Below are 19,297 nucleotides of genomic sequence, written 5' to 3'. Positions count from 1 at the left end.
TACTAATTTACCAGGAATCGGAGATGTCAAAGCTGAGCTGGCTCACCTTGTAATTTCCTGGGTCCCCCTAGACAGCCCTTTCTTAAAGATTGGTGTGACATTGGCCCATCTTCCAGTCTTCAGAGGATGGAGCCTGATTTCAGGTGGATAAGTTGCATATTAATGCTTGAGAACATCAGCAATTTCATGCTTGAGCTCTTCAAGAACTTCCTTGGATGAATACAATCTGGGCCAGGGATTTGGTAGCATTTTAGTTTATCAATGGCTGCCAGAACTTCTTCCTTGTCACCACCACACTATACTTTGCTAGTTCCACCAGTTCACCTCCTCCTAAGAAGCAGGTTCAGGTGCGAGGAATTTTTCCTCACCTCCTTCTTGAGTGAAGAGACAGATGCAAAAGATTCCCACATTCAACTTCTCTGCAATCTCCCTGTCAATCTTTTAGCTTTACACCTTTTGTTCCACTTCATCATCTAATGGGCCTCACAGCTTCCCTAGCTGGCTTCCTTTGCTTTTGATGTGCTTGAAGAACTGTTTGTTGCTAGTCTTGATGTTACGCAGCCATGCGTTCCTCTTATAATCCTTTTTTGCAGCCCTTTTACAGCTAACTTTGCTTCTCTTTTTTGCCACCATTTGTGTTCTCTCTGGTATTCTTCATCAGTTAAAAGTTGGACTTTATTTTCTAAAAAGACATCTTTTTTTTTCCTAATAATTTCCTCAACCTCCCTTATTACAACCATGGTGGCTTTCTTTTGGACTATTAAGCTGCCTTTCCTAACTCTCACCGGAACAACACATTCCAGCCCCAGAGCTTTTAAGAGCGGTGTTTTTAAATAACCTCCAAGCACCTTTGGACATTTTTGACTCTCTTGATTTTTTTCCTTTCAGCTTCCTACAGACTACTCCCCTCATCTTTGGTGAAATTTCACTTTCTGAAAGTAGAATGTAACTACATTAAAGAAGATTGCCCACTTGTTTTGTACAGAGATACTGAATCTGACAGCATTGTAGTCGCTGTCTCCTATCCCTATCGGCTCAACAACACTGACTTCCTCAAGACCAGGTCACAGGTCCCACATAGAATTAGATCTAGGATCCACGCATCTCCCTGGTTGGTTCTACAACCATCTGCTCTAAGCCACAGTCATTTAGCATATCCAGGAATGTTCTCTCCTTACTATGGTTTTTGAATGTTCTCTCCTTACTATGGTTTTTGAATGGTTTAAAAATTTATTCTAACTCTGATAAATTAGCATTTCTTTTATCAGATATAAATTCATATGTAATTATTATCATTGTTTGCCCTGGCAGGAAAAAAGTTAAGAGCTGAGTAGGTCTCAGAGAAAGCAACCAGTTCATTTGTCCCTTGGCCAGTGTATTATCTAAGTGTTGTATTCATATTTTATTTTATTTTATTTTTGTATATGTCTTTTAATATTTTATGTTTGATTTATTTTACTTCATAATGGCCTGTGGTTAAATACAAATAAATATTAGTACTACTACTATAAAATAAAGCAGGAGAGACCTGAATTTTTCTTTTACCACCCTGCACCCAATTCCATGGTTACTGAGGTATTCCTTTCATCCTACAAATAAGGTTCCCATTCCTCCCCTGTGGATAAGGAGAGAAGAAAATTAGCCGCTTCAGGCAAAAAAAATATATTCCTCCAGTGCTCTAGATCATAGAGTATCCAATGTCACTGTGGTGATTGGATCAAGTGTTCCTTGGGGACCACATGGCACAATGTATTGATTCTCTATCAGAAGACAAAAAGACTCTGGGCAAAGTATTGTTTGCTGAAGGATCCAGACTGGATCAACAATAGTTGACCTCTGAGATGTGTGGCTGACAGTTATAGTGGAACTGTGACATCTGGAGGTGGTTCTGAGGAGATGTTCTTGGCTGAGGGCATTGTTCTTACCCATGACATTAGAGCCAGAGTTGAAGACCTTCTCTTTGAGGGTAAGAACCTCTTCAGTGAGGAGACAAACTGTCCTTGATAGGATTAGAAAAAGTACACTCACTGTGAAATCTTTGGCTGTTACCTCCCAGGGTATTGGAAATTTTAAGCAGAGGAACTTACCTTGTCACTCACACCAGTGCTTTCTAATAAATCTTATCATTATTAGCAATCCTATCATGGATTTATATCCCAATAGCTCCCCCCCCAGCAAAAAGGGAGGTGTTCCCAACATAGGCAGAAGGGGAGAGGGGGGCAATTGCCCAGGGATCGCAAACTCAGGGGAAAACTGGTGGTATGGCTACAGGGTGCTGAATGTCATTTTTTTGACAGTTGGTACTGTTCCATAACTATTGATCTTTCATCACCAAAGTTCTTTCAATAATAAAATTTGGTAATCGTTAGCACTTTGGCTCTATCCCTCCCTGTTTCTGTCCACCACTTCCTTCCAGATTTTCTTCACCTACTGCCAGTCAAAATTTCTCGCTGCTGCAAAAAGGGACCATCAGTCAACTCAGTCCATCTTTTTTCTGAAAAGGGATTTTATTCCAGATAGTTTCTTGTTGACAAGAAGGGTAAGAGGCCAATTATGGCCCTTAGACTTCTGAACAAATATTTGCATATTGCTAAATGTAGGATGCAGTCACTTACATACATTCCCCCTTTGTTATCCGAGGATGTCTAGTTTGCCATCCTAGATCTAAAGGTCAAATCCTTTCATATTTACATTCACAAATCTTATAGGAAGGTTTCAAAGGTCTGAATTTGAAAGTATCTATTGTAAGTATAAAGTGTTGTCTTTTGGGTTAGCTACTGCTCCCTATGTTTTTACCAAATCTATGTCAGTAGTGGTTGCATTCTTAATGTAAAAGGGCTGTGTGGACAGTTGTCTATTTGTGACTTCTTCCTTCCACGAATTGAAAATGACTAGACTTTCGTCTCTCAAACCTTAACCAATTTGGGTTTGGTTATCAATACAGAAAAATCTCAGTTCTGTCCTACTCCTACTCAAAAGTAGAGTTCATTGGAGCAGTTTTGGATGTCATTTCCCTAAAGGCTTACTTGCTGCTTCCAAAGTTCAAGGCTGTTCAGTCCTTGGTCACTACCATTACCAATAACAGGTTTCAAAAGGCCATCCACATTCAGAAACTCCTTAGGTTTGTGGCTTCCACTGCCTCGGTAATTCTTCATGCAAGGTTGAACATGAGATGGTTGCAGAATTGGTTCCTTAGAAAGTTCAGGCCTCATATAGATCTCCAAGCTTATAAACTTGCAGTACCTGGAGAAGTTACCAGATCTCTTTATTGGTGGGATTCTCAAATCAATTTGCTTGACCGTGTCAACCTCCTCTCATAACCTCCCCATTTCCACAAATGAGCTTTAACAGGCTCGGGGGCTTTTTGCAATTCCTGGCAAATTTGGGGGCACTGGTCAGAATTTGAGTCTAAAATGTATATAAATCTATTAGAGATTATGACAATCAGGTATGCTGTTGCATCTCTTACAGTCACAGGAAAATATCTGCTCATAGCAGAATAGCAGCAAAGTTTTACATCAACAAGCAAGGTGGTCTGGGTTCCATGTCCCTCTGTGCTGCTTTTCTTGTCAGGATTGATCTCCACATCTGTAAAGCAGTGACGTGGTCCACTCTGTGCAGGTTCCTCCATCATTACTCCATCGATCTGGATTCCAGGAGAAATATACCTGCTGGCAGAACAGTTTTACAGTTTTTTTGTTGACAAGCCCCACCCGCCTCCATGGTAAGTGAGCTTGCTGATCATCCATGTGAGACTGTACTGAAGACACAATGATGAAAACAAAGTTCGTATCCATTGTTCATCCCGAGCTTCTGTGCAGGAGTGATCCCTCCTTTCTTTCCCCATGATGGGCTGCTATTTTGCCTCACAAATGTTGTTCCATGGCAGCAAAGGGAGAACTGAAGGAGGATTGCTCTTCCCATCTCCATCATGTGACTGTTTGGGTGGGAAACCAGGCTACTCTAGGCTCTAGGTGGGAAGGGGGAGAGTGCTCCAAGTGCTCTGAAGCTTCTGGAAGCCTTCTAGTCAGTTTTCCACAGCATGCCTGCGCAGTCCCATGCATGCCTGTACCGAAGTCACTCAATAAATAACAGTTATAGGTTAATGTATTGTTGAAGGTTTTCACTGTCTGGTTCAACTGGTTGTTGTGGGTTTTCCGGGCTGCGTGGCGTGGTCTGGTAGATCTTGTTCCTAACATTTCGCCTGTATCTGTGGCTGGCATCTTCAGAGGTGTATCACAGAGAGAAGTATGTTACACACTTTGTCTAGTGAGGAGAGAATGTTTAGTAGGGTATATATTGTCCATGTCCCAGGGTGGGGAACCAATCAGTAAGTGTTTGGGTGGAACTTGCTATGCAAAGGTATGGTTGAGGGCATTGTATTGCGGGTGCAGTTATCAGTCCATTTACATTCCCTACAGCAGCAGTAGTATTGGTGAATGCAAATCCTGTGTCTGGGTGGAGTCCATGGTCCATGAACTTAGCATGCCCTTGGCCTTTAATTCTGGTGTTTTTTAAGTACTGGTAGCCAAGCTTTGTTAATTCTCAGAGTCTCTTCTTTCTTGTTGAAGTTGTCTTGGTGTTTATGGATTTCAATGGCCTCCCTTTGCAGTCTGAAATAGTAACCTTCCGAATTTTCCAGGATTTCAGTGTTTTCAATACAATACAGTACACTCAACCACACCTTTGCATAGCAAGTTCCACCCAAACACTTACTGATTGGTTCCCTACCCTGGGACATGGACAATATATACCCCACTAAATATTCTCTTCTCACTAGACACAGACGTTTCTCTGTGATACACCTCTGAAGATGCCAGCCACAAATGCAGGCGAAACGTTAGGAACAAGATCTACCAGACTACGGCCACACAACCCGGAAAACCCACAACAATCAGTTGAATCTGACCATGAAAGTTTCGACAATATATTGAACACCCCTAAGGGGAGGAAATGTTCCAACAGACCCAGAAAATGGAGACACTCCAGATCAAGGAAGCACACCTACTATGCTCTTAATCCTTTCTTCTGTGTTATATAGACACCAAAACCATTCCAGCCTTTTTCACAGAAAAAATGACTTTTAAATCCCCAGAGGCTAACTGTATATATGACTACTGGGAATGTGCATTATTACGTGAGAGAATCCACACCACCTGCAAAGAATTTGCAACCATAGACAAGGAGTTGCTACTACCCCACAACCACATCAGTAAAAAAAATGAGAAGCCAGGACTGAGACAAAATGGACATCTTCACCTGCAGAAAAATGGAGAAAGACATTGCTAGCCACACAAAAAGATAGAAGCAGAAATTCAGCAAAATCCAAAAGCAACAGCATCAACAGACACTTCAAGAATCATTATAAATTCGACTGAACGTCAACTTTCCAGTGACGAAACATCCATCCTGGCCAAGGGAGGCAATTTTGCTGTTACTCCCACCAGAGTTCCCATGGAAGACATCATTGCTAACGTAGAATCAGCCATCTGGCATCTTCCAGAAGAGGAAGCAGAGAAAACTTCCCTCCATCAACATTACATGAAAGGAAAGAAATGCCATTAAGAATCTCAGCTCAGATCCAGAAATCATCATACTTCTAGGAGACAAGAGAAATGCCACAGTAATCATGAAGACTGAACAATATAGGGAAAAATCAGAGAACTCCTGGATCCCACAACATACAAATAACAAACAAAATCCAACCAAGAAAATCACTCGCCATACCACCATATTGATTAAGAACTCCTCCATTCGACCATACACACGCCAACGACTCTGCAAATCAGAAGCTCTTCCACCCTGGTTATATGGACTCCCAAAAATCCACAAGGACTCCATCTCCCTCAGACCTATTGCTGTAGATGGTGAGACTCCCTCGCTCAATAAGTACACCACAATGACAGGCTGGAAAGGAATGGGCCGCAGCCCGTTTATTAAACAACAAACATATAAACAAGAACTATATACATCAGAGCTGGGCGGCAAGCTTGGTCGTACATCACACATAATGAATGGGAAACTGGCGGGAAGGGAAGCCCAGAGATCATACTCCTGAATGCTTCCACTTCCCGTAGCCCTGCTGAGGAGACGGGCACGGCTGAGCCAAGGCAGCCCCAGCCGTCTTCCTCCGTGCTTCGCTGGGTGTCGGGCACAGCTAAGCCCATGGCCTTAACGTGCCAACCCACTCCCTGGGGTCAGCCGGGCAGCGCCCGACCTGCCGGCCCGCCAGCCTGCCGCCCCTCGCAGGAAGAACTGAAGCCTGAGGAGCCCCAGCCGGAGGCTGCGTTCCTACCGATGTGCGACACGTTGCAAACCCGCGGACTGACAGTAAGGACCCAAAAATCCCGCCAACCCTAAATTACGGGAGGGTGGGTGGAGCGCCAGGAAGGGCGGACGAGAAGGCGCCTAGATATACCCAGGCTCCTCCGCCTTTTCAGGGAGCCAATCATTGCACCGGTTCTGCAGCATACCAGACCATGCATGCCCCTTATTGCTTTCACGTTGCGCTCACCCGCGGCGACAATGGCTGCCGGTTATTCAGGTGCATCTTATTTGTTAGTGTGATTGGTTCCCCCACATATGAAATGGCAAAATTCTTACCTTCACAGTTACAAAGCCACATTGGACACACAACACATTATGTTAAAGACTCAGCCCATTTTGTTGAAAAAATTAGCAATCTCCATCTCAACCCTAGCGACAGACTTATCAGCTTCAATGTTGTCTCACTGTTCACCAAAGTTCCAGTGAAAGACACACTCGCACTCATCAGCCGGATTTTTCCAGACAACATCATAGCTTTGTTTCAACACTGCCTGACAACCAGCTACTTCCAATGGGACAATGATTACTATGAGTAGACAGATGGGGTAGCCATGGGAAGCCCCCTCAGCCGGGTGATAGCCAATTTTTACATGGAACATTTTGAGAAACAAGCCCTCAAAACAGCACCCAGGAAATCTGCAACTTGGTTCTGATTTGTGGATGACACTTTTACAATCTGAATCCATGGCGAGGTGGAACTGCTGAATTTTCTGGACCACCTTAACGGCATCCTCCCAAACATCCAATTTACCATGGAAACTGAAAAAGAAGGAAAACTGCCTTTTTAGATGTCTTGGTCTTTTGCAGACCCAACCATCAATTAGGCCACACAGTATACCAAAAACCAACACACACAGACTGGTATCTAATAAAAATTCCAACCACCACCCACAACAAAAAAGGGTATAATCAAAATTGTGAGAGATTGTGCAAAATGAATTTGTTAACCTCATCTCCTCCCTGATGAAATGAACCATCTAGATTGGGCTCTGCAGGCTAATGGCTACTCCACAACAGAAATCAGAAGAGCTTTAAGACCAAGAGAAACCCAGAGGACTGAGGAGAAACAACCTACCACAGGAAAAATATTTCTATCATACATCAAGGGAATCACAGATCAAATAGGGAAACTGATGAAAAAACATAACCTACAAACCATCTTCAAACCCACCAGGAAAATACAGCAGGTGCTACGCTCAGCAAAGGACAAGAGAGACCCCCTCACTTCTGCAGGAGTCTATCGCATACCCTGCAGCTGTGGAAAGGTTTACATAGGAACCACAAAGCTGGCATTCAGGACCTCAGTTAAGGAACACGAAAGACACTGTCGGCTTAACCATCCTGAATAATCTGTAGTAGCGGAACATGTTCTAAACAAAACTGGACATAACATTTTATTTAAAAACACTGACATTCTGAAAAATTCAGAAGGCTACTATATCGGACTACACAGGGAGGCCATTGAAATCCATAAACACCAAGACAACTTCAACAAGAAAGAAGAGACTCTGAGAATTAACAAAGTTTGGCTACCAGTACTTAAAAACACCAGAATTAAAGACCAAGGGCATGCTAAGTTCATGGACCATGGACTCCACCCAGACACAGGATGTGCATTCACCAATACTACTGCTGCTGCAGGGAATGCAAATGCGACTACACATGTAAATGGACTGATAACTGCACCCGCAATACAATGCCCTCAACCATACCTTTGCATAGCAAGTTCCACCCAAACACTTATTGATTGGTTCCCCACCCTGTGTGGAGAAAAGCAGAATTACTTTGAATTTAAGAAGATACCGTAAAGGTTTTTTTACATTCTATTCAATGTACAACAAACAAATGACCTAGAAAACAAAATAACCTTTCATTTTTGCATCTCACACCTCATCATCTTTTTCTCTCTCATCATCCTCAGCTTCTTCAAACTCAAACAATTCATCTTCTGTTCCATCCGTGGAACTAGAAATATAGTATTTCTTAAAGCCTCTAGTGATAGATTCTGGAATTATCTGAACCCATGCTGCCATAATCCATTGACATAGTAGTGTCACACTAGGGTTCTTTATCTTCCCTGCAGGGTTTAGACGAGCATAATCTCCTGCCAAGAGCCATTCTGTGTATAAATAATTCAAATGGTCTTGTTCACCACAGCATCAAGCATCTGAGGTTGTGATGTTGTTCCTCCTGGTATGACTACAAGATCACTATTCATCTTCCATTGCATTTCTAACTTATGGTTTTAGATGCGTCTAAATGCATGTAGGACAAACATTTTGATTTTTCTTAACATCATCTGTTCCAAATAGTATTTAGCTAATTTTTCACTAACACTGTAGACATGAAGCCTTTGTTGTGACACCTAACAATTCAGCTGTTCCTTTATAATTGTATTGTGCTTCAGAATCACAAATGATGGCAATTCACATTATTTTATTTTCTGAAGATTCTTCTAAGGTATTATCTGATGGCACATCAAAGTGCACTGGAGTATCATTACTGGTTTGTTCTATATCAGATTGGTGGTAACAATATCCCTTCCTCAGTGCGAGAGAGTGCATAAAATGTTAGATTTAACCGTTCAGTTCAAATCAAAGCCATTCAGTTCTATTTGTAACTTGACTTTTTATTTGAATTATTGTATATATTTTGGTTGTACCCTCCAGTCCCCAATTTGCAAATCAGTAAATATATCTCTCTTAAGCAGTTCCTAGCAATCATCATGTGAAAAATATTAATTATTTATTTAAAATGGCTAGGCTTATTTGTTTGTTTATTGATTAGATTTCTCATCGCCCTTCCCTATGGGCAGTGGCATCCATTCACTATTAATTTTATGAAGTAATAACTTTTAAGAATTGGAAAGTTTTTCCATGGAAAATTTTCTGTTCCACATCTGTGTTGTAGAGACAGGAGGAAGTGTGTAGTGGTTAAATATACTGATAAACAGTAGTAATAAGGCAGACGTTTAGTCAATAACAATACCTTCATTATTTGTTTAGGTGGTGATCAATTGTGCCATTCCAAAAGGACTGAAGTACAATCAAGCAACACAGACTTTCCATCAGTGGCGGGATGCTAGACAAGTGTATGGTCTCAACTTTGGCAGCAAAGAAGATGCTAATGTTTTTGCGAGTGCCATGATGCATGCTTTAGAAGTGTTAAATTCACAAGAATCTGGTAAGACAGCTATAGACTTTCCAATTATAAATGGTATACAATTTGATTTATTTTTAATGTTCAGATTTTGTTAAAAGTAATAAGTTTAAGCTGTTTGATTGTCTGGTAGGAAGCCTTGGTCCAGAAGTCTGTTTCTTACCTGCATTGTAAAAATGTGCATTAAAAGGACAATAATTCTGCTTTGACGCCATATATGGTGAAGAGTTAATGCAGTGAGTCCATTAGATAGAGCAGTTAGCTTTTATGCATAAAGTAGGATGAATAATTGATCATATTTAGGAACAGACTGCAGCAAGAACTGAAACAGCATTTGCAGAATTTGTGGCTGTTTGACTACCAGGTAGAATGAAATAGAAATATGCTAAAAATCCTCTTCAAGAAGGCATAGATGAAGTTGTGATATGGGTTCACAAATTCACGAGGAAGAATTTTATCCTTCATCGAAATAATGGTAGCTTCTATAAGCTGTTGTCACAATAGATGGATGTGGTGTTGCCAAAAGCACAACAATATCTCAATTTTACCTAGTAAGTTTTTTTAATTCTGTTTTGTTATTGTTGAAAAGCTTTTAAAAATACTTTGGCTACCTTCAATTTCTGTGTCTATTGTTCTGCTCCTGCTTGTCCACAATATTTGTTGTAATATAAACTTCTGTGGGCTAGCCTAGGGAAGCTTATTTAGCAACTGGGGTACCTTTTTTTCTGTCTTTCTTTTTTGCACTGCAGCAGATTTAAAAAGCAGCCCTTCTGGGATTTCTTCTAGTTTAGAATCTGGTTTAAAATGGATCTAATTCCCAGTATCTTGCTTGGTATTATTAAAAGTGCTTTTCTTTCCAATTCTAGTCTATATAACAGCTGGTTGGAGAAGTTTGATTTTGTGGAATTATTTGGCTTTTTAAAAACTATAGTACCTGCTTGATCTATTAATATTTCCTTTAGTCCAGATAAATATGCAAAATTAGTGTTACTGAAAGAGCAGCATGGAGATAAAAGTAGATTAAACTACAGTTCTGTCTAGTTTGATTTGCAAATAAAAGGATGTTGTGTTAAATTCTGAAGAAAATATAATCTGTAACTCTTCTTGCATGAATTATGATTTTCTGTAGTCTTGGAAATATTACACTGACTTTATTTTGCGCAATTCTACACAGCTTAGGTTTTTATGTTAACATGGCTCCAACATTTATTTACTTAGGACTGAGACCATTTGAACATTTTATGTCTTATCTCTAAGTAAACCTGCATTAAATTGGGCTGTAAGGTCACAGCCCTCACTCTGGCTGTTCAGATTCTTAATAAACTTGAGAGTGTGCTAGTATAATTAATATATACAGTAATAAAGTGAAGCTGGGTGATTTCTTACAAAATATGCAACGAATAACAGATGAGCACAGTATAGGACAAGTTGCTTTAATGAAAGCAATCTAAAATTAATAAAATGCTAAATACTGAATTCAGGAGTGATTGTGCATTAAAAGAGTTGTATACCTAGGTAATTTATTTAATGAATATTTGAAACTAGTTGACATACCAGTTCAGATATAAGCTTCACAGGAGCTTAATCTAAGCTAAGTGACTGGAATTGCACACTGTGGTGTAGTAGAATGTTGTACTAGCATCTGGGAGACTCAGATTCAAGTCCTCACTCAGCCATGAAATTCATTTTGTGACCCTGGGCCAGTCAAACTCTCTCTCAGCCTAATCTACCTTACAATATGGTTGTTAGGATAAAACACAAGAGGGAAGAATGAGAATATAAATTAGATTGAGTATCCAGAGAAAAATGAGATATAAGTATCTAAAAAGTAGAAATTCAACATGTTGCCCTGTGCAGAGTCCGGACCAGTGGTCTGTCAAGATCAGAATTGTCTATTTAGACTGGCAGCAGCAGCAGCTGCTGTCCAAAGTCTCAGATAGAGATCTTTCCCATCACCTATTAATTGATCCTTTTAATTGAAGATGCTGGGGATTGAACCTAGGACCTTCTGTGTACCAAGCAGGCAATGACATATCTAGAGGGAATCAGAGGGGGCAGAAGACCCAGGTCCCACTTTAAAAAGTCATGTGGGAGCTCATTCAGCCAGTGTCTCTGCCCCCCAGGAGAAAGTAGAGTTCAGTCGGCTGTGGCAACAGCAAGGCATTTTCCCACTCAGCCCAGCAGCAACCTGTCTAACCCTTCTCCCTGGATCAAGTTGGGTCCGGCAGGGGCAATTTTGGGGGACATACTTTCAGTATTTGCCCTGGGTGCCAATTACTGCAGGTATGCCAGTATGCTATACAGCCCATGAACCACTTCCCTCTTATGTACCAGCTTTTCCCCATCAGCTTTAAATATGACTGGCTACAATTAGCATAGATACTGGAAAGACATGAAATATCATTGCTATTATCAATATGTAGAAAGACAAATGGATCCCAACTTGATATAATTTCCATTAGAATGCTCACATCGGAACCATCTAAAACTATATACAAGTTAGGATACATGATTTAATATAATCAAAGGCATTTTGTCTGAATGTGATTTTGGTATTATTTCCTAGAAAGTGCCAGTAGTGACATACCGTGACTCTTTTTTTTGAATTACTTGAAACTGCATTCTGAAATGCCGTAAGAAATATATACTGAAGTCTTCTAATTTGATCTGTAAGAGTCATCTAAGGGACGTCTCCTGATCAATTACTATTTCTTAATCTTTAGTTTCTCCTTCTGTGGAAGTTGAATAGTTTGACTCAGGCAGTAATTTGATCACTTGTTCTTGTCTTGTGACATTTGTGGGGAGCAGGATCACACTACAGTGATCACTCTGAAGGCAAACAGAGGACTCAGTCTCCCTTAATTCTTAAAGTGTGTGAGGGAGCACTTTTGGGGTAGATGTAGAGTGTATGCTGTTGTCATCCTGTTAAAGATACCTTTATTTGGGGTTATAGATGCCAATATAAGTTACCTTCTAAAACTGACGGGAAGAATTATTGGCTCAAACCATATGCCAAAGTCATATGCAACTTATCCCTGAAATCAGGCTCCATCCCTGAAGACTGGAAGATGGCCAATGTCACACCAATCTTTAAGAAAGGATCTAGGGGGGACCCGGGAAATTACAGGCCAGTCAGTTTGACATCTGTTCCTGGTAAATTAGTAGAATCTATCATTAAAGATAAAATTATAAAACATGTAGAAAAGCAAGACCTGCTGAGAAAGAGTCAGCATGGCTTTTGCAGAGGCAAATCCTGTCTTACAAACTTACTAGAGTTCTTTGAGGGTATAAACAGGCATGTGGACAGGGGTGAACCGGTGGACATTGTCTACTTGGATTTCCAAAAGGCTTTGTCAAAAGTTCCTCACCAGAGACTGTTGAGAAAACTCAGCAATGAAGGAATAAGAGGGGAAGTCCTCCTATGGATTAAAAACTGGTTGAGAAACAGGAAACAAAGAGTGGGTGTAAATGGGAAGTTCTCACAATGGAGAGATGTCGGGAGTGGTGTCCCCCAAGGATCTGTTTTGGGACCAGTGCTCTTTAACCTATTCATAAATGACCTGGAAGTAGGGGTGGGTAGCGTGGTGGCCAAGTTTGCAGATGATACCAAATTATGTAGGGTGGTGAGAACCACAAAGGATTGCGAAGAGCTCCAAGCGGACCTTGATAAATTAGGTGAGTGGGCTAGGAAATGGCAAATGCAGTTCAATGTAGCAAAATGTAAAGTGATGCACATAGGGGCAAAAAATCCAAACTTCACATACACGCTACAGGGGTCAGTGCTATCAGTCACAGACCAGGAAAGGGATTTAGGCGTCTTAGTGGATAGTTCCATGGGAGTGTCAACTCAATGCATGGCAGCTGTGAAAAAGGCAAACTCTATGCTGGGGATAATTAGGAAAGGAGTTGATAATAAAACTGCAAGGATTGTCTTGCCCTTATATAAAGCAGTGGTGCGACTGCACTTGGAGTACTGTGTCCAGTTCTGGTCGCCGCATCTCAAAAAGGATATTGAGGAGATAGAAAAAGTGCAGAGAAGGGCAACAAGGATGATTGAGGGACTGGAGCACCTTCCCTATGAGGAGAGGCTGCAGCGTTTGGGACTCTTTAGTTTGGAGAGGAGAGGTCTGGGGGGGGATATGATTGAAGTCTAAAAATTTATGCAGGGGTAAAAAAATGTTGACAGAGAGAAATTTTCCTCTCTTTCTCACAATACTAGAACCAGGGGGTATTCATTGAAAATGCTGGGGGGAAGAATTAGGACTAATAAAAGGAAACACTTCTTCACGCAACGTGTGATTGGTGTTTGGAATATGCTGCCACAGGAGGTGGTGATGGCCACTAACCTGGATAGCTTTAAAAAGGGGTTGGACAGATTTATGAAGGAGAAGTCAATTTATGGCTACCAATCTTGATCCTCCTTGATCTGAGATTGCAAATGCCTTAACAGACCAGGTGATCGGGAGCAACAGCCGCAGAAGGCCATTGCGTTCACATCCTATATGTGAGCTCCCAAAGGCACCTGGTGGGCCACTGCGAGTAGCAGAGAGCTGGACTAGATGGACTTTGGTCTGATCCAGCTGGCTTGTTCTTATGTTCTTACGTTCAAAGTCACAGATTTGAGCCCAATTATGTTGACTGAGTGGGGTACTTTAAAAATATAATTAATATCTTTGATGAGAGATAGTACATGCTTGCTGTTCTCTTGTGCTGGAGACACTTCCTAGTAGCAGAGATGAGTCTGCGTGTTCTAACCCTTGACTAGTTTTTTGTTATTGGTGGCAACACCTGCCCTCTTCCCCAAAAGATTTTCATGCAGATCTATAGAGGGATGCCTGCTTGTTGGGTCTCACTCTGATTTTTCTTCCTTGCCTTTGGATTCCTAACATTTTTTCAGTTCAAAGAACCTTCTTGTATGAATAGAAGTAATTAATTCATCTGCAAAAAGGCTAGAAGCAAAATTGATCTTTTAAATCAGAATTCTTTCCAAATTGTTACATTCAGTCACACTGACACTGTTTAGTTGCATCCATTTTTGTGAAATTAGCATAAGCCAAATAATGACAGAATGATTGAACAAATGATAATTCACTGAGAACAAGTTACCTTGTCCAAGGTCTTGTTCTGCAGCAACTGCTGCCTGTGTAAACACTTTCTAAATACTACAGTAACTGCATTTAATATTGAAGCATTTCTGAAATGCATTTAATAGCCAAACATCCATTTATAGTTGGCATGCTTCATGCCATATAAGCAAACATAGTTGATAAGAAGTGTAATAAAAGCTTATGTTCCTAAATGAGAATATGTATCCTATTTCAGGAGTAGATATCAGAAAAGAGAAAAAGGTAACCCCAGCCCACCAAAAGAAATACAGGGGCAGGATATGAGAGGTCCATGATTTGAAAAGCTTCCTAAACTGTTGTTTCAGTTTCCCATTGCAGGTTTTCAACTTTGTGCTGTGTTTTCTGTTTTCTTTGTATTGTGCTGTGTTTTCTGTTTTCTTTGTATTGTCAATGCGGGGTGTGCTCCTTAAAATAATATTTTGTATGTAAAGAATATAAAGATTAGTCATGTGCTACAGATGATGTTAAAATGGAATATTCTTGGGCCACAATCTGTAGCAAGTATGTTAAATTTTGGATGTTTACAAATTGTTAGTACAGGGATAGGCACTCCTCCCCGCTCTCCCAAGCAGTGCATATGGCAAACCTTGGCACACAAGATAACTTGGCCTGGCACAGAAGCTCCCTTACTCCATCCGAAAAGTTGGGATGTTCTCATGTCACTCTGACATTTTTAACACAGTCCCTTGCTTTCTTGTGAAATCTGTGCACACATACACAACACATTCAATATGTCTGACTAAGTACAGTCCTCAAAAGACTACGTAGTGGACTTTTCTTTGTAGGGAAACTGAGCAAAGCCAACGTGTCATAGAATCATAGAGTTGGAAGAGACCCCAAAGGCCATCAAGTCCAATCCCCTGGAATGCAGGAACACACAATCAAAGCACTCCTGACAGATGGCCATCCAACATGACATCACCAACATGACATCCCTTCAAATACCTAAACATGGCTATCATGTTACCTTTTAACCTTCTCTTCACCAAACTAAACATACCCAGCTCCCTAAGCCTCTCTTCGTAGGGCATGGACTCCAGACCTTTTACCATTTTGGTTGCCCTCCCCAGGACCCGTTCCAGCTTGTCAGTATCCTTCTTGAATTGCTGTGCCCAAAACTGTCCTTGATTAAAATTTGGCAGGGCAGTCATGTATCAAACAAGGATGGTGGACCTAACATGGCCTGTGGTTGTCCTTACTTGCTGTAAAATGGTCTGCAGCTTGTGTTTATTGTAAATGGAAAATAATTCATTATCTCATAAAATCAAATTTTAATATTTTTGAGGCAATTCGACAAATCAAAATGAAGATGAGCATTGTGTATCTTAATTCTAGGGTATTTTCTGTTTATTTACAGAATTCCATCTAGTCATCTTATCCAACAGAGTCTGGTGAAATGCATATTAGGGTAATTCAAATAAAGTACTTTTCAGAACGTACTTTTCAAAAGATAGTGTGAGTATTTGTATTTCTTGTGAGAAACATTTCAGATATGAAATTCTACAATTAGTCTCTAATACACAGAAAGTTTATACAAATTGAAACTGAACTCTACAGTTTTATAAGCATTTAAAACATAATATGAGACATAAAATATCAGATTTGAGGGAATATAACTTATTCAACCCAAGTTTGAGCATAAATTAGCTTTAGATATAATTAATTTCTTAAATAGTCAACTTTGAGGTTTTGCTTTTTCTTCTAAAATTGTCTTTCCTCAGATGAGCATAAACTTGAGTTTTAACTGTCTCAATTGTCTGAACTGCTGAGTATTCAGTTTGTTCCATGCTTTGACTTAAGAACAATTTACATTACATTACTTACCGTGTATACTCAGGTATAAGTCGAATTTTTCATCACATTTTTAATGCTGAAAAAGCTCCCCTCGACTTATATGGGGGCCTTAAAAATGTTTTGTGTTTTTACTTTGCCGGCCAGCAGGGGGCACAGTTTTTATGCTAGCGGCACCAAACTTTCAGGAGACCCTCAGAAGACTCTCCTGATGATACCAGCCACGTTTGGTAAAGTTTGGTTTAGGGAGTCCAAAGTTATGGACCCCCAAAGGAGGTGCCCCCATTCCCCATTGTTTTCAATGGGAGCTATTAGTTGATGGGGCTACCCTTTTGAGGGTCCATAACTTTGGACCTCTGAACCAAACTTCACCAAACCTGGCTGGTCTCATCAGGAGAGTCTCTTTATGAGACCAGCCAGGTTTGGTGAAGTTTGGGTCAGGGGATCCAAAGTTATTGACCCCCAAAGTGGATGCCCCATCCCCCATTGTTTACAATGGAAGCTAATAGTAGATTTTCCATTTCTGATAATATCCCTCTTAAAATCTAAGTTTGGTTACATTTGGACATACAGATGATGAGGAGGAATCCAGTTTTGAAGGATTTTAACTCTTGTGTTTTAGCTTGGTTGCTGGTTGAGCTAAGGTTTTTGTACTTTAAAAGTTATTGTTGATACCATATTGTTCTTGTTGACCCTCTTTTCCACTTACAGAGCCAGTTTACTGTTTTTCTTTGAAATAAATATTCAAAAACATTTAACCTACTGATGCCTCAATTGATGCTGCATTTCCCACCCTCGACTTATATGCGAGTCAATAAGTTTTCCCAGTTTTTTGTGGTAAAATTAGGTGCCTCGACTTATATGCGGGTCGACTTATACACGAGTATATACGGGGTAAGTAGTTATTCTTAGAACCAGAAGTGTGAACCCTTGAAGTATTTTGTGGTCTTCATGAAGGTGCAGGATGAAATAATGAAAATAGCTTAAAATATATTCATTTTTCTTAGGCCACCTTAGGGTGAACTAGATGAGATGCTGAAGGTATGTGATGGAATCTCACATGTCTTTAAGCTTCCAAATATAGCAGCTGTGCTGCGGGTGATAGTAGAGGGAAATCAAGTGTGTGGTACTCAGTGTTGTGTTGTTTAATCCTAACCTATCTCTAGTGCCCTTTCCTCTAATGAAAATTAGTCTGTTGACGGTGCTTTTACTTGTCATTGGACTGTTTTTATGCGGGGGAGGAGAGCAGGATAGTAGGAGGTATTCATCCAGCCCTGCACTAATGATCCAAATTGGAGCTCTCCCTTTCTTTAAAAGTGCTGTTTAAAGAATTTTAAAAGGATGGGAGATCCAATCAGTCTTGGCCTGATTTGATCCTAAATTCTGATTCAGGCAAAATCAACTAAGGATTATCGATGTCCTCTGTGCTGTCTGGATAGGTGTTTTCAACTAAAGGACCTCATGCAGGTGTTTAAATTACCTTTCTCTGCCTGAGGCTATGGGGAGCTAGGTTCACTCAGAGTAGACAGTACTGAGCTTAGATGGTGTAGTGGCCTTACTTGGTAAACAAAAGCCTCCCAGTCTCTATATGGGACCACTACAAACTGATTTATTAATCAACACTTTGAATGCAGCTGACATCTCAGACTTGAATAATAGTGCACTCGAATATTCCATACTCTGTAATTGCCTGCATTCTAGCTTTTAGTCACATTATGTGAAATTGTTCCTTCTTAACAGTCTGTAACGCTATTACAAATTTCTGTAGGACAGTGTTGACAATTTTATTTTTAATTCTGTTTCCTGATTCTTTCTAGTATGGAATTAGCCCTTTTATCACTTTTGCACACTGAGTTGACATTTCATCATAACCACGGTCTTTTTCTTGGTTTCTGATTGTCAGTCAATATATATGTGAATTTAAGTTATTCTGTCTTGAAATGCTAGGCAAATAGAAAGTGAGATATGTCTTCTTCCATCTCACGGCTTATTCACACAGACTGAAGAGGATATTTTGGAGCTCCTAACAAATTCCCTTGTGTTCAACATTCTGAACGATTTGACATAATCCATAATTTTTGCTATCTTGCTGTTTGCCCTCAGTTGTTGCAATTTATCAAAGGAACCTCAGATAATTATATCACTGTTCTGTTGCTGTTGGCCACAAAAGAGTCTTCCCTGTCAGTAGTAACATGTCTATTTACCCTCCTACCAAGAACAGTGCCCACATCTACAGCCAAATGTATCTTCTCATTTGAATTTGCTCAGAGAACCTGCTTCCCTTTGTACATATTCCGTTGACATACCAGGATTTGACATCCTGGGTCTGATATTGTCTGGATTAATCCCTTTCCTTTTGTTTTCTAATCCAGAGAGAGAAGAAGAGTTTCTTTCTGAGCACGCCATGCTTATCTTTTAACTAGGGATAGAATCTTTTCCCAGTGTATGCTTGCGTGTACGCTGGTTATGCTTGCATCTTGAACTGTTCATGCCCAGTACATAATATATGTACTGGATCCATATTTTCTTTCTGCTAACCCAATAAAACAATCAGCCGAAACTAGCCCAGAGTAGAGCTGGATCCATATGTTTGTGGATGGTCTAGGGTCATGGTGGCGAACCTATGGCACTCCAGATGTTCATGAACTACAATTCCCATCAGCCCCTGCCAGCATGGACAATTGGCCATGCTGACGGGCTGATGGGAATTGTAGTTCATGAACATCTGGAGTGCCATAGGTTCGTCACCACTGGTCTAGAGATTATCTCTATTGCTGAAGTATTGGCTTTTTAAGTTTTGGTCTTTCCCCATTCTCTAACCTCACTTATATATACATTACCTTGTTAATTGTTACAACAGCCCTATCAGACTTATTATCTTCATACTGCAAGTC

The 19,297-nt window shown here is 40.4% G+C and overlaps 1 protein-coding gene across 6 annotated transcripts in view; it reads left to right on the top strand.

Annotated features, from left to right (window-relative positions):
• Positions 1 to 19,297, top strand: part of ENAH (ENAH actin regulator) — a 141,118-nt gene that overhangs the window by 65,214 nt on the left and 56,607 nt on the right. For 5 of the 6 annotated variants that reach the window (XM_048505804.1, XM_048505622.1, XM_048505964.1 and 2 more), the window contains one exon: positions 9,333 to 9,510. In XM_048505804.1, coding sequence (XP_048361761.1) covers positions 9,471 to 9,510 — 40 coding nt within the window. In that variant the 5' untranslated portion in view covers positions 9,333 to 9,470. Of the gene's footprint in view, positions 1 to 3,606; positions 3,725 to 9,332; positions 9,511 to 19,297 lie in introns of those variants that run through there. The other variant, XM_048505714.1, reaches the window with a different exon arrangement.

Source organism: Sphaerodactylus townsendi, linkage group LG01 (assembly GCF_021028975.2).
Source record: "Sphaerodactylus townsendi isolate TG3544 linkage group LG01, MPM_Stown_v2.3, whole genome shotgun sequence".
Taxonomy (NCBI): Eukaryota; Metazoa; Chordata; class Lepidosauria; order Squamata; family Sphaerodactylidae; genus Sphaerodactylus; species Sphaerodactylus townsendi.
The sequence above is the reverse complement of the archived record's forward strand: the minus strand, read 5'-3'. Positions and strand labels throughout refer to the sequence as shown.